The following is a 14,357-nucleotide window of genomic DNA, read 5'->3' on the forward strand; positions in this document are numbered from 1 at the left end:
CTAGCAAGGTCTACTATTCATCTATAAAGTCTCTTATCTATTGTTATCTCAAGTGGACGATGGATTATGGAGCATGATCTGAAATGTTGTTGGAGAAAATGTTACAGTCAATGGTAGAAATACTCAAGTAAGCGACACATGACTATCATTGTATCACAAAAAATGTTGCAAAGTAAGGCCTCTTGTCATCTATTGGGAGCATCCATAGAGTGGGCTCTCCACCACATTCTTAAATGATTTCATTGGAAAACTCCTCTGTTCTAATAGCATCAGGTCACTCCATAGAAAGGGGATTTACCAACTTATTGCCAGTCCTTATATGTGCAAGTTTGGCCTTGGAGGAGTCATTGATGAAATCAACAATATCTAGGATTGTACTCCCAATTTTTCGATTAGAGCATTCTCCTTTCAATGGCTTCACTGTTAGTTTAGAATTTCCTATTTCAAAATCTTTCCATTTATTGGTTTGCACAATTTCAGTTTTCCTCATGCATGGCCTATCTTAAGCTAGACCATTGGCAGGAATGTCGAAATCTTCATTCTAGGCAAGCATGGCCAATATCTTTAGATTCTTGAAAACATCTCCCAGCCTTGTTTGATTACATCCTTTGTGGAGAATGAAGATTGTCCTTTTGTCAAGGATTTTGTTCTGTGTTATTGTTTTTATATTTTAGAATTTCAGAGCTCAATTTAATAAACATGAAAAGAATATATAATTTCCTGTAAGCAAATTGAAAAAACAAAAGTTAGGATCTTAAGTTGATTAATGCAGTTAAGTTGCCTAAGTAAGATGGTTGTTTGCAGATATCAGTTGGAAGTACTTCAAAAAGCCTTGGAAAAGAATATACTTGTTTATTTGGAAACAGGATGTGGTAAGACATTAATTTCTGTCCTCCTTATAAAGGAAATCGGTAATGAGATGAGAGCACAAAAAGAAAATGGGGAAAAAGGGATTATAATTTTTCTTGCACCCACTGTTCAGTTGGTTGTCCAGGTACTCATCCATCATGATTCTTTCCTTATATAGGTCTGAATTGTTTGAAAAGAAAGAAATGAAGACTGATATTGTTTTCAATCCACATTGCAGCAATATGAAGTGATTGAAACAAATATTGCTATGAAAGTAGCAATATACTATGGGGCCAAAGGTGTTGATGGATGGAGTGCTGAAAACTGGAATGATCAAATAAACAAATATGAGGTACTTTATTTGACTAATGGGACAACTTTGTTGACAACCATATAAAAGTTCTTTACCTTCACAGCAATAAGATAGTGAAGGCTGTTATATTCATCATGATTCTGACGTTATTCTCACTTTAGGCTTATTAAGGTTTTTATTAATTGTATGGAATGGGCTTTGATTTCTTTTTTATTATCATTTTTGCCACCCAGTTCATACTTCTTGAGAAAATAAGTCATCACTCTTAGTTCTAGCAGGCTATGAGATTTGGATTTAGGCTTTAGTTTAAGACCCTTGCACCTATGAGAAAGTTCATAAGGCTAGTTAATGGACTTAGTGAGCCTTATATTCAACATTTAGTATTGATTTTAAATTTTTAAGTCTTGCAGTGATTGCCTACAAAGTTACTACTAATTTTTTCATATTTGTGAGTGCCTATAAAGTTACACAATTCTTTGTCCTTAGTAGGCTATCTTATCTTCTCCTGTTGTTTTCATCTCAATAGTTTTCTATTTGATTTGTCAATTGCACTTCATTGTTGGTGTACTTCTGTTTTTCTTCTTTTGACAATAAATTAATTGAGATGTAATCATCTTCTTCAATTTTAAAAACTATTTTGCATGTTCTTGTCATGACTCCTATTCTTTTTTATTTTCTGAGACGTGTTTTTTTTCAAACTAAAAATGGTTAAGCTAATTAGTTTTTGATGAATGCTATCATACTCAGGGAAATTGCTGCTATGCAAAATATTATTAGGTTTTCAGGTTTCTTTGCTGTTAATAGGTTATCTTTTCCTGTTGTTTTCATCTCAATAGACTCTGATTTGATTTGTCAATCTTTTTAATACTGTTGGTGTTTTTTTGGTTCTCTTCTTTTGAAAACAAGCTAATCCGATAAATGTCCTGTGATTTTACAAATTGGATTGCATAGTGACGATTAAAAGATACTTTGGGAAAACATCATCATACATATTAGTATTAGGTTTTCAAGTTTCTCTGTCATTAATAGGTTCTCTTGTCATAGTTTCTGATTTGATTTGTCAATCCTTTTTTTACTGTTTGCGTTTTTTGGTACTTGTCTTTTGGAAAAAGTTAATTGGGATTAAAATGTCCTTTCATTTTACAAACTGTATTGCAGGTTCTTGTAATGACACCTCAGATTCTTCTTGATATTTTGAGACATGGTTTCTTGCAATTAAAAATGGTTAAGCTAATTATTTTTGACGAATGCCATCATACTCAGGGAAATCATCCTTATGCAAAAATAATGAAAGTAAGTGTAATCCTTCTGCTTTTGTTTATGCACAGATATTGATTGTTTACTTATTGAACCTTGTAAAGATTTATAGTATGATTTCTGAGTTTAGGATTCATTTTCACTTTACTTATCACAGTAACAATTACATATTATTGTTGTTATTTAGGAGTTTTATCAAACATCGGAATATAAACCAAAGATATTTGGAATGACAGCATCACCAGTTATAAGAAAAGGTTAGAATGGTCTGCAGAAGTGGTATAAACATTATTTTCTTTTGAATATTTTGTCAATGCCTTGGTTTTTCTAATTAAGAACTTCAAGTTAAGATACCCATTGCATGCAAAATAAAATTCTTATTTGATTGTTTTAGCCTTTGAAAATAATACGAGAGTTATTTGCATGCAAAAACATTATCTTGTGTCTATGGCTACCTTGAAGAGCCACACGAATTGTTTCTTCTGTTTCTAATCTTGGACTTTTGAACAATTTAATATATATTTTATGTTTTAGTTTTGAGTTTGGATGGTTCTTGTCACTCAAGCTTGGTTCCAAAATTTGAAGGAAGGAAAAACTGACGTGACAGTGGTTTTGTCAATGTTATTTTGTAGTTTTTGTTTTTAAAGATTTACTACAAATTTACACCATAAATTTATAGCTTCACTACAATCATATGAGACTAAAATGTAGTTTGCATCATTATGGCAATCATATCAGGTGTCTCTTCAAGACATGATTGCATGGATCAAATAGCTCAACTAGAAGGCATTTTGGATTCACAGGTATTTTGGGATCAACTATGTTGTTCAAGGTAAGGAATAATTGTTGATTGCCTTTAACATCATTAATGTGTTGAAACAGGTGTATGCCTTGGAGGATAGGAGGGAGCTAGAAAGATTTGTTCCTACTCCAAATCACAAAGCAATATACTATAATCCATCTGCTTTTAACCATGAAACCATGAAAGTGAAGCTAATGAAGCTTTGTCAGAAGGTCGAATTTATTTTTCTTTTATCACATTGATTTTGAATTTAGTTTTATTTTTCAAGTTTCATTAGTTAACTAGGTGTATATAAAATATAATAGTGAAGTATTAATGAGGAGGTGTTGATTTTCCAACAGTATGAAAATTTTCAAGAAAGTAAAGACAACATTTTGCTGTCCAAGTTCAAGGACTATGAAGAATTTATATTTAACTTGAGGAAGGAAATTCAGAGTATGCACAGAAACATTGAATACTGTCTAGAGAATCTCGGCTTGTATTGTGCATATAAGGTATGGACTAGTCTTACACCACTAAGAGAATATTTTGACGTTCATGCCAATTGTAATTAACATCAGAGTAGTGGATTATTTTTCTTAGTACATTCACTGTTAGATGTATCCAAATGTATTCATATACATTTATGTGTTTGTTTATGTCTTTGGCCAGAAAAGAGTTGTATGTTGACATTGCCAGCAAGGTAAGACATATATATTATTAGCAAAGAAACAAAAAGATCAGAGTTACAACTCACGATTTTGAAAATACAAATTGTTAACTTCTTTTTAGCATTTTTGAGATGCAAACCAAACTGGCAACATTGTCCCTCGCAACTCCGATCATGTGGCAAAAACACTATTTGACATCAAAACATCAAATTTTTACATTTCATAATTCCCGCATGAACTGTGCATAGCTTTCTGTTCTTTAGCAACTTTGAAAAATAAACCTTGATATATAGAGGCATTGAATGGGCTGACCATGACCAGACATTGATAGGTTCCATGCATTGGATTGGGCCCTTTATTAAAGTTCCATGTTTTAATGAAGATCCTTGTTGTTTGGCTGAGCCTTTGGACTATGGTTCAGATATTGATGCTTTCCAAAAGCTTAGAGATCTAAAACAAATGATTTTGTACCTTTACATCCTAGGCCACTAGAAACATCATTTGAAGAACATGGAATCAAATTTTTTAGGTATATGAATACATCCTACCTGAAAAGAAGCATTGCCAGAAAATTGAATGTGGCAGTCAAGGGGAAATTGTAGCTGGAGAAGAAAAATGGTATACTAGAGAAATCAGCTCTTATGATTTTTATTTCAAGAAGCATTTATATTTTATTCTGGCGATAATCTAGGACTTGGATGCTTGTGCAGCGAGTTTTGAATCCTTTGATGACATGGGGTTGTTAGAAGTTAGAACATTATTAATGAAAGCAATATATCTTATTTGAACTTTCTGATACTTCTAACATATATTTTTATTATGTGGAATGGGATATTCAATTGTAAAATTTTAATGTAATGTACAAATGCATTCTCTCTTTGCTGGAAAACTAAAGGCTTGCATGGTCCTGTGAGTAACTGAAATCTCATGCTACAAGACAGGGTTTATGAAGACAGCAAAATAAGCTTTCTTTCTACATTTGCTTCAATGGCTGAGCTTTTCAATACTTAAAAACAATGGTGTACACTCTGTGTTCCAAGGGTTATGAGGAAATGATCATTCACATTCTGTATATTGAATTACAATTTTTTGTTTTACTGTTTGTCTTTGAAGGCCGTTCAAGTATTTATAGAAAGATGCAAGTCCAATAACGATTATGAAATCGAGGTTGAAGAGTTACATGGCATCAAAAGAACAAAATATGATTTTCTAGAGGAGACATTGCAGACCTTGAAGCAGTCTCTTCCAAATGGTATGTATTCTTATAAAATATATACACCTAAATTGTGTTCCAAAAACAATGTGCTGTAAAAAAATTAAGATAAAAGAAAGAATGTTGGGAATTCTGCAATTTTAAAACAGTTGAGTATTAAAAAATCATCCAGGTACAGTTTTTGATGGTTATAGGAATTCATGTATTTTCCCTACACTAAGTGTGGTGTAGTAATTCCATATTATATTTGATATTGGCCAATTTGTATTTGAAAGAATAACTTTCAAATAGGGGAGATGTTGGGGACCAGTTGAAATTATAGATGTTTTCTGATTTCATACAAGCTTCATTTTCGTAGTTATAATTAATAAACAGCCAAGTTCAGGAATTTAGATAAACATCTTGGATATAAACACGTTGGGAATTCTGCAATTTAAAAACAGTTGAGCATTAAAAAATCATCTAAGTACAGTTGTTGATGGTTATAACTTATAGGTATTCACGTATTTTCCCTACACAAGTGTAGTGTAGTAATTCCCTACTATATTTGATATTGGCCAATGTATATTTCAAAGAATAACTTTATAATAGGGAAGATGTTGGGTACCAGTTGAAATTAGGGTCTTTCTGATTTCATACAAGGTTCATTTTGATAGTTATCACTTATGAGTAATAAACAGCCAACTTCAGGAATTTATATAAACATCCTGGATATACTGCTGCTAGGAATGGAGAAATTCTACAGCATGCAAGAGGGCAATCTATGCGGGGTTAGAGAAGGTCTTCTGACTCATAAAGTATATATATTTATCCAATTCCTTTTATCAAACAGGTGGGATTCTCTGGCATAACCAAACAGTATTTCTATGTTTCTTTTTGTTCAAGCAAAAAATGACTGTTCTGAACTTCTGAGGTATCCAGGAAATCAAATGAAATCCATTGCATTGTATTTGTTGAAAGAGTGATAGCAGCTGTTGTTATCTCAAGTTTGATCAATGAACTTGATTGTCTATTAAATATTAGTAGCAAATATCTGGCCAGTGGCAGTGGTTTGCTAGAAATGAGTCGACACAAACAGCAAAGCACACTTGATCAATTTTGTTTGGGAAAGGTTGGCTTACAAATTTTCTTACGTGTATCAACATGACATGCTCATGGACAAACTCAGTTATTTAATAACTGATGATATGTAATAATGTCTAATGATTATGTTTATGCAGATAAATGTGTTGGTCACCACCAATGTTACAGAAGAGGGCATTGATGTCCAAGATTGTAGCTGCATCATCCGATTTGATTTGCCAAATACTGTTCGCAGCTACATTCAGTCCCGTGGTCGAGCTCGCAAACCTGAGTCAGAATATGTTGTACTTATTGAGAGGTAACTATAACCATATATACCTTGATAGCTCTATTGAGAATTGTCAGATTCTTGTTTTTCCATGCTTTGGTTTCTGTCATCAATTTTAACAGGGATATGTGAAGCTTGAATACTTGTTCCTAAGGGTTTGATTTTTCTATTTTTGCCTTCTTCATTGCCTTGCTTTATTTGAAATGATTATTCACGGCTGCAGTTCACTGATTTTGAATACCAATTGTATTCAAATAACAAACTTATTTACATGGCAATTTTTTGGCATGTTGAGTTATGTCTTTGTCTAATGATCCTTCTCTTGCATGTCTCAATTAAATTTGTTATGTTATACTTTTTTGCTGAGTCACCACATTCTCTCCTGGACCTAGGAATTCCTGGTTCAGTTCTCTCAAAAGTCTGGCCCTTGTTAGATCATGTCAAAAGCTTGCCACAAAGACCGAGTTTTATTGGCAATTCTCTTAGAGGAACCTTGACAGAATTCAGATGACTTTTGGGCAACTTTGGTTTCCAGCATAGGAACCTGAACAGAATTTCAGAGAATTTGGTTGGAAAACATCCTTTTATTTACTTTTTCAAAAAGTTTTTAATGCCAAATTTAGACTTGGGATTAGACTCAAGCACATGATTAGACTCAAGTTACTAATCATATTTAAATTGCATTAAATGCTACTTGAGAAGAATCATAATGTATAAAAGTGCCACACATCTATTATGGAATGTATGCAATACACTATAATTTGTGCACATAGGCTAACATGAATAGAAAAATATGGATTGAACAAAAGCTAAAGAGATCTTTACTGTGGTTAAATCTGGATCCAGAACCTTCTTTCTTGGCTTCATCCAGTCTGATTAAAGCTGCTTTCTTTGAATCATCCAGTATGATAATTAATATGTGGAGCTTACAATACGGCAAAAATCATAACCTTGGCCTTAAACGGGCCTATAGCAATAATTTTTGTGCTTCTAATTTGCAACAGAAGAATGATGATGATTTGCTTGATAGTTTTTGATGATATTTGATCATGATGGCTGATTATTAATGTTTACATTATTGTTTTTGAACTGAAACGTTGATATGGTGGTGTGATTTGCTGTGTTGCTTTCATATAGCATAGTGGTGTTTGTTGCTGCATATATGTACACACACACATTTATATTTAAAAAACATACATTCTTGTATAGATGAACCCAAATTGAATCCGAACTCAAATCAAATCTGAATCCAACTCCAAAAAAATTTGAACGATTTTCAAACCCAAATCCGAACCAGCAAATTTTAATTTCAATGGACCCAAGATATTAGATTTTGTTGGTAAAGATTACAAGGAAAAATTCTAAGTTTTTGGAGGGTAAACTCTCTAAGCATTACCTTAAAAATACACTATTTATGTATGACCATCTTAAGGCCTTTGCTAAATGTCTCAATAGTTTCTCCAAGATTACAACTTGCTGTTACTATGTACTCTGTCATAGCAGACTATTGAACCCAGTATGGTGCATTCATAATGTATCCAAGCCAATAAAGTACATTAATATTATATATATAAGTCAGTTTTGCATATATTTTTAAAAAGACTACTTATATCATATCCAAGAACATAATAGATATACTGTTCCACAAACCTTCTAAGAGAGGGACAGCAGGAAAGGATGATGTTGTGGGATGTCCTTATTTTTAGCCTAGGTTTGTTGAGGAAATACCTAAGTTGCCTATTCGGGTTTGGGAACCGATCCGGGTTCAGGGTTTGGGTTTGTGGGTTCGAGCAATTTTTTTTTCCCATTTGGGTTCGTGAGTAATATATATATATATATATATATATATATATATATATATATATATATATATAAGAAGAAGAAGAAGAAGAGAAATGTGCATAATTGTAAAACTAAGTCATTTCATAGTATGAATATATCAATGTTACTTGATCGTTGATCAATGCCAAATGTCAAAGATAAACATTAAATACTCTCATTAATCTATGTTCATGATTGTAAAGAAATTCATACATTGAATTACTAAATTGCAAAATGAAATTTCCAAACATAAACTAGTTCATCAGATTCATTGATAATGAAGTTTGAAACATAATGATAAATGACAAATGTTTATTAGTTTATCAATGATCATAGACTCATAGTATCAAAGATGGAAATGCCCTTCAAGGGTCAAATGGGTCATCAAAAAAAATGAGGGATCAATGGCTTCATCCCCAATTATATCTACATTCTCATCATTGGAACCCAAACCAGTTACACTAGCCCTAGATGCTGTCACATCCTCCTCCTTCTCAACATTTAGCAAGGCAATTCTAGCTAGATCCTAGACGGTCATATCCAAGTCAGCAGTCTTGGGTAATACATTCCACAACTTCTCTGGCCTCTTATATCTTGGATCCTTGTGTGACAGGAGGCATCAGTTGTGAATATATATCAAGTCCTCTGCATTCTGGGAACCCAACCGGTCATGCTTCACTAAGTGGATGAAGGAGTATGTACTCCAATTCTACTTACCAGCAAAAGAGCTCACAACCTAGAGAGGCAACCAACAAAATTTTAAAAAAATAGAAATTGTAAATTATAATACAATAGGAATTTAATAGTGCTAATTCTTCAAGCTAAGTGACCATAAAAAAAGGAGGCAAAAAAGAAAATTAAATACTTGTGATAGGATCTTAATGGCAAGAGGTTGGATGTACATGTAACCTTGCCCATGTAATTACCACCATCCAATGACATCCATTCTACTTTGGTCATTGATTGCATCAGGATCTGCATTTTTTTCCTGAGACAAAGTCGGAAAACTCTCTTCTAACATTCAATGCCACCTCAGGATTGCTAAAGAGCCTGCTAAATGCCTTCTTATACCCACTAGCAATCTCAACATCTCTGTATGGTGCCACTCTACTAGGAATAGAAAGTATCTCTCCACTATAATACCTAGGAGAAAGTGCATATGCTAGGAGGTTTAGTCACCTTGTTCCAACATTGTAGAACAAATTTCTCCACCTTTTTGTAGAAGGTTTCCTCAGGATCCTGATCTGTCCTCTAAATGACCTGGGATGTCAAATTATGTTCATGTAAGTTATCTTGATGTAGTGTTTATTAAAACTAAAAAACAAAATCTCTCAATAAACAAGGATAAAGTTTTGTATAAAGATTTAAACTTACCATTTGCACTCTCTAGCATGGAGTCCATGACATCATATATGTCCCCCCAAACAAAGCTCATAAGTGTCGGCAAACCAAAGCATAGATATGATGGGCTTGATGAATTTCAATACATATTCCACCCTATTCCAAAAGTCATCACTCAAGATCAAATCCTTCACATCTTTAGCCCTTGCTATATCGGCTTGCTTCCATCCACCCCATTGATTGTTAATAACTATTTGTGACAATGCTTGTTTCATTCTCACAAGTCGTCTAAGGACTATTGTGTGTGAAGCAAACCTTGTTTTAACAACCGATTACCATGTTAGTTTAATTTTTAAGTTAATAACACATTTCAAATATTTGAACAACACAAACAACATTTTATTCAATTATGTGAAGTATGACACAAGATGATAAAGTTTAAAATTTAACTTCAATAATTCCAAGCGATAGAAAGTTCTGAAAATTGCTTGTGACATATGGTGGTTTGTCACAAACTTTTGGATCTCCTCACCCTCATACACTTCTTTCACTCATTCAATGTGGCTGCCAATTACTTTCGTCACCAAGTTCAAGGAGTCGACAGTGCATGGTGTCCAAAACATATGATCATATTGTGCTTCTACCAAAGCGTCTGCAGCCGTATGTAATATCCCCCTCTAGTATTGAGACTTGGCATCAAATCATCCATTCAAAATAATTAAGGGATAAATGAAAGAATAAAAGGATTATTAGATATCTCGATTATCAATAATAATTTATTTGATAAATAGATATAAGTCTTCCATTATAGATTATATAAGTAAAATGACTAAATAATATATTGATTAAATATTACAAATAAATAAATTAGTATTGATTACTAAATAAACAAACAATATTTATATTATAAATTAGTATCATTAATAAAAGTTCTAAACCCAAATTAACATTGATAGTCGTACATGCATAAAGCGGACACGTAGGACTAACATCGGCATTAACGCAGTATAGGTCATGACCCATCCATTCTGACCCTTCATTGGGTAGGGAATATGTATAAATGTTCATGTTGTGGATATAGAAGAGCACCGGAAAAAAAAGGTCTATAGATATATAAATTCACTTATTAAACATGACTTCCCTTTATAAACATGCCCACATGACTTATTCAATATGTGCCCCACAAGTAATAAAGAAATAAAGGTCTTTGTTATGGAGAAATTCTACAAGAGAAATTGGGGAAGCGAGATTGGGAGGAAGAAACTATATTATATAAATGAGTTCAACCCCACTTGTGATCAACTCGAAAAAGTGTACATAGGAGCCAACATTTCTTGGAGAGCTAAAATTCTTATTGCTCAGCTGAGAACCAACTCTCACCAACTTCGTTGTGAGACCGGGCGTTGGAAGAGGCCAAAGGAGGCTTGGGAAGAGAGAATTTGCAGATTTTGCAATTCTGGGAAAGTGGAAACTGAACAGCACTTTATTCTAGAATGTGAGGCCTACAAGGATAGCAGGGATAAGTTTGCGGATACTATATGTGACAGTTCTTGGCATAACCTGTTCAACGAAGAGTACATTGAGCAATTGGGGGGGCTCATCATTAGTCTACACAAGAGGCGAACAGCGCTACTTAAGTCTGCTTGAGTTGTCTTGCTGTCCCATAGGCTATTTTTGGCCTCGTGGACGTTAAAATTTTATCTATCTATCTATCATAGACCCATTGAATCGAGAGTGAAGTGATATTATAAGACTGCAGAGTTGGTCACTAACTGCCACTTGAGTAAAAGGATGATATTATATTACGATGCATGTATCGAACACTAAGAAATAAATCATTCAACATAACACAAGATTGTTATCTAATGACATAACATTACCGCCGAATATGGTCAAAGCATAATTACCTTGACCGATGATATCAGAAGAAAAAATACATTTTAAATAGCAATTACAAATCAACATGATTTGAGGTGTATAGAGCGATAAGGAAGAAAATATAGAACAGACAGAAAATATAAAATATAAAAAGAATATTCAACGGAACAAGAAGGAGAGAATTTATTCAAAATAGAGAATACCAAAATGGTCTATAAACTTCTACCTTTATTTTAAATCATCCAAGCGGACCCATGGATCAGGGGTTTACCGCAGAACATCAACTAAAAAACAATAGAATGAAATCATACAAAAGATTGCTACATTCCCATTGGTCAATATCGTGCCATAAAGTGCATGCAGATTTGGGCCCATGCATACCGCTTCAGCAATATACTACTTGTAAAGTATACTAAACATGATATCATCGGTCTTCATCATGTTATATTCTTCGAAAGTATACTAAACATGAGAGAAACTAAAAAGCTTAAAAGTTACCTTGATGCATTGAGAGCAATGTGACAAAAACACCAAAGTTGACCATTTGCATTCCTTGCTACTGTGTGGTTGTCTTGTTTCCAATGATAGTTGGGAACTTGGAGTGCATGGCAGAACCCAACTTCTGAATTTATCAACCATATACCAATGCTTGTAGAACATGATCCATTTTCATTTCTAGACATGGGAAAAGGGGAAAATACAACTACTTGTTTGTTTTACCTTAATCCATGCTGTCTCTTTCCCATGGAGGACTCAAACTATGTTGCTCTCTCACAATGTCACACTCTTCATCAAGCAGATTGAAACATTGTATCCAAATATACCGGTAAGGTAGTATTTTAGGCTATTAGTGCTTCCTCTTAGAAACTCCAACTAGAGTCTTTCCTTTGTTAGTCAGACATACTAAAAATTGTAAACATCATGGAGATTAAATTTATTGTAGTTAGTCAAAAGATGCCAACAATTAAACTAACTACAATGTAAGAATAATTTTTAAAACTGAAGAAAAAAGTAAAAGACAAAATGAAGGAAAATAAAAATTCTATGGTTTAAACTTGTATTTTTTTACCTTTGTCTCTTTTGTTTTTAATTTTCTTAATAAAAAATGTACTAAATTGAATATCTGAAATTTGAACTATAAAACTGTTACAAATATGAAGAAGAATGTGAAAAGAGCCAATATTTTCAAGTTAGCTTGACTTGATTCTGGAATTGTGATATTGCTATCAGGATTCAACTGAGTAGTTCTTGATTTTGGAAGTTAGAAGTTGGAAACTCGAGTCTAGGGCCTTATATTAGCTACGGCTATGCACAAATTAAATGTTCAATCCTAGATTATCAGCTCCTTGCAAGGACTTACACTAGCTATTTCTATTCACAAATTAATTGTTAATTTAACCCTATCAGCTCATTGCAAAATCATAAAAAAACAAAATGAAAACCAAGTAGAGTGAAAATAGTTTGAAAGCAAACGAGCAAGGAAAAAAAGGGTCAAAACAGAGAAATGAATAATTTATGTATTTGGTGCCCTTTTAGGTCGTTATTGCTACGTGCTTTTAAATGATTATAAAGAAAATTTCTTGTTTTATAAGTCTGCTGATGTGTAGAGAACCACTAGTCTAGGTGCTGTATCTGCTGGGTCTACAAATTGAGACATTGGGCCTTTTTGTGGTTACCTTTGACTTGGATTCATGAGTCAAGGCAATGACCCAATGATATACTCTGATTTGATCCGTGATAAATACTGTCTGCTAATTGTAAGAATTCCTTTTTCAATGGATGCTTTGTACTTAAGGGTTTACATTTCCGTTCTTTGATTATATTTTAAATATAACCTTTTAATCTTGCTTCAGTGCAAGTAATTCTAATAGATGCAGATATTGGTTGCTTGGTTATTTGAGATATTATTGGATCAAACTATGATTCAGGAAAATTGGAATCATTATCTCATCTAGGTTTTCTTTCATATAGTAACAATAGCATCTATATTCTCTGATAGCTGGTTGACATATAAATGGTAATCTAATTAATATGATGATGCTGATTGGTAACCTTACAATTTTGCAGGAACAATCAGACACAATTAAATTTGTTGTTTGATATTATAAGTAGTGAGGAATCAATGAGAGATACATCTTTGAATAGAGACAATTTTTGTTACACTCCAAAGTTCAGTATTGATGACGATGAGAAGATGATTCCTTATAATGTTTCATCAACTGGAGCTACTGTTAACTGTGACTCAAGTATTGATTTAATTTACAAATATTGTGCTAAGTTACCTAGTGACCAGTAAGTGCTTTATTATTTTGTTTCTCTCGACTTTGAGCTGGTTAAGCATTGTTTCTGGAATGTATTGATTGCTTATTATGTTTCATCTTTCAAGTTTTGGATGTGTGCTTATATTATGTCAAAAGACAGGTACTATTCACCGCGACCAGAATTTACTTTTAAGGCTCTTGAGGGGAAGGATAATTTGCATATTTGTATTTTGAGATTGCCACCAAGTGCTCCATTTCATGAGGTTGTGAGTCAGCCTAGTGTCAAACAGAAAGCAAAGCAATTTGTATGCTTAGAGGCATGCAAAAGGTTGCACGAAGTTGGTGCCCTTGATGAGCATCTTATTCCTGCTATTGAAACTGGACCCGAGGAGGAATTAGTAAACTTAAAGAACAAATGTTCTAGAGGTGCAGGTAGGAAAAATACACAGATTTTGTTCCACTTGATACTATTGTTTTTCTTCGATGAACTTCTATATTCTTTGAGACACTCATGATTCTATCTGCAATTATGTTTGCCCATCAAATAGGAGGATTGGTATTAAGGACACTTCCTCTAGTTTGTTATTAATTATTCTCAAAGAATATTTATCGCATTGTTTT

The 14,357-nt window shown here is 33.3% G+C and overlaps 1 protein-coding gene across 2 annotated transcripts in view; it reads left to right on the forward strand.

The window, feature by feature from the left end:
* Positions 1-14,357, forward strand: part of DCL3 (dicer-like 3) — a 212,235-nt gene that overhangs the window by 61,516 nt on the left and 136,362 nt on the right. Inside the window, exons 2-14 of one of the 2 annotated variants that reach the window (XM_089787425.1) lie at positions 805-994; positions 1,088-1,201; positions 2,321-2,455; positions 2,607-2,676; positions 3,158-3,222; positions 3,302-3,433; positions 3,563-3,715; positions 4,985-5,123; positions 5,811-5,916; positions 6,006-6,195; positions 6,305-6,465; positions 13,543-13,767; positions 13,897-14,168. In XM_089787425.1, the coding sequence (XP_089643551.1) occupies positions 805-994; positions 1,088-1,201; positions 2,321-2,455; positions 2,607-2,676; positions 3,158-3,222; positions 3,302-3,433; positions 3,563-3,715; positions 4,985-5,123; positions 5,811-5,916; positions 6,006-6,195; positions 6,305-6,465; positions 13,543-13,767; positions 13,897-14,168 (1,952 nt within the window). The remainder of the gene's footprint in view (positions 1-804; positions 995-1,087; positions 1,202-2,320; positions 2,456-2,606; positions 2,677-3,157; positions 3,223-3,301; positions 3,434-3,562; positions 3,716-4,984; positions 5,124-5,810; positions 5,917-6,005; positions 6,196-6,304; positions 6,466-13,542; positions 13,768-13,896; positions 14,169-14,357) is intronic. The other variant, XM_089787426.1, reaches the window with a different exon arrangement.

Source organism: Cupressus sempervirens, chromosome 6, assembly GCF_028749045.1.
Source record: "Cupressus sempervirens isolate cs-2001-9-10 chromosome 6, ASM2874904v1, whole genome shotgun sequence".
Classification (NCBI taxonomy): domain Eukaryota; kingdom Viridiplantae; phylum Streptophyta; class Pinopsida; order Cupressales; family Cupressaceae; genus Cupressus; species Cupressus sempervirens.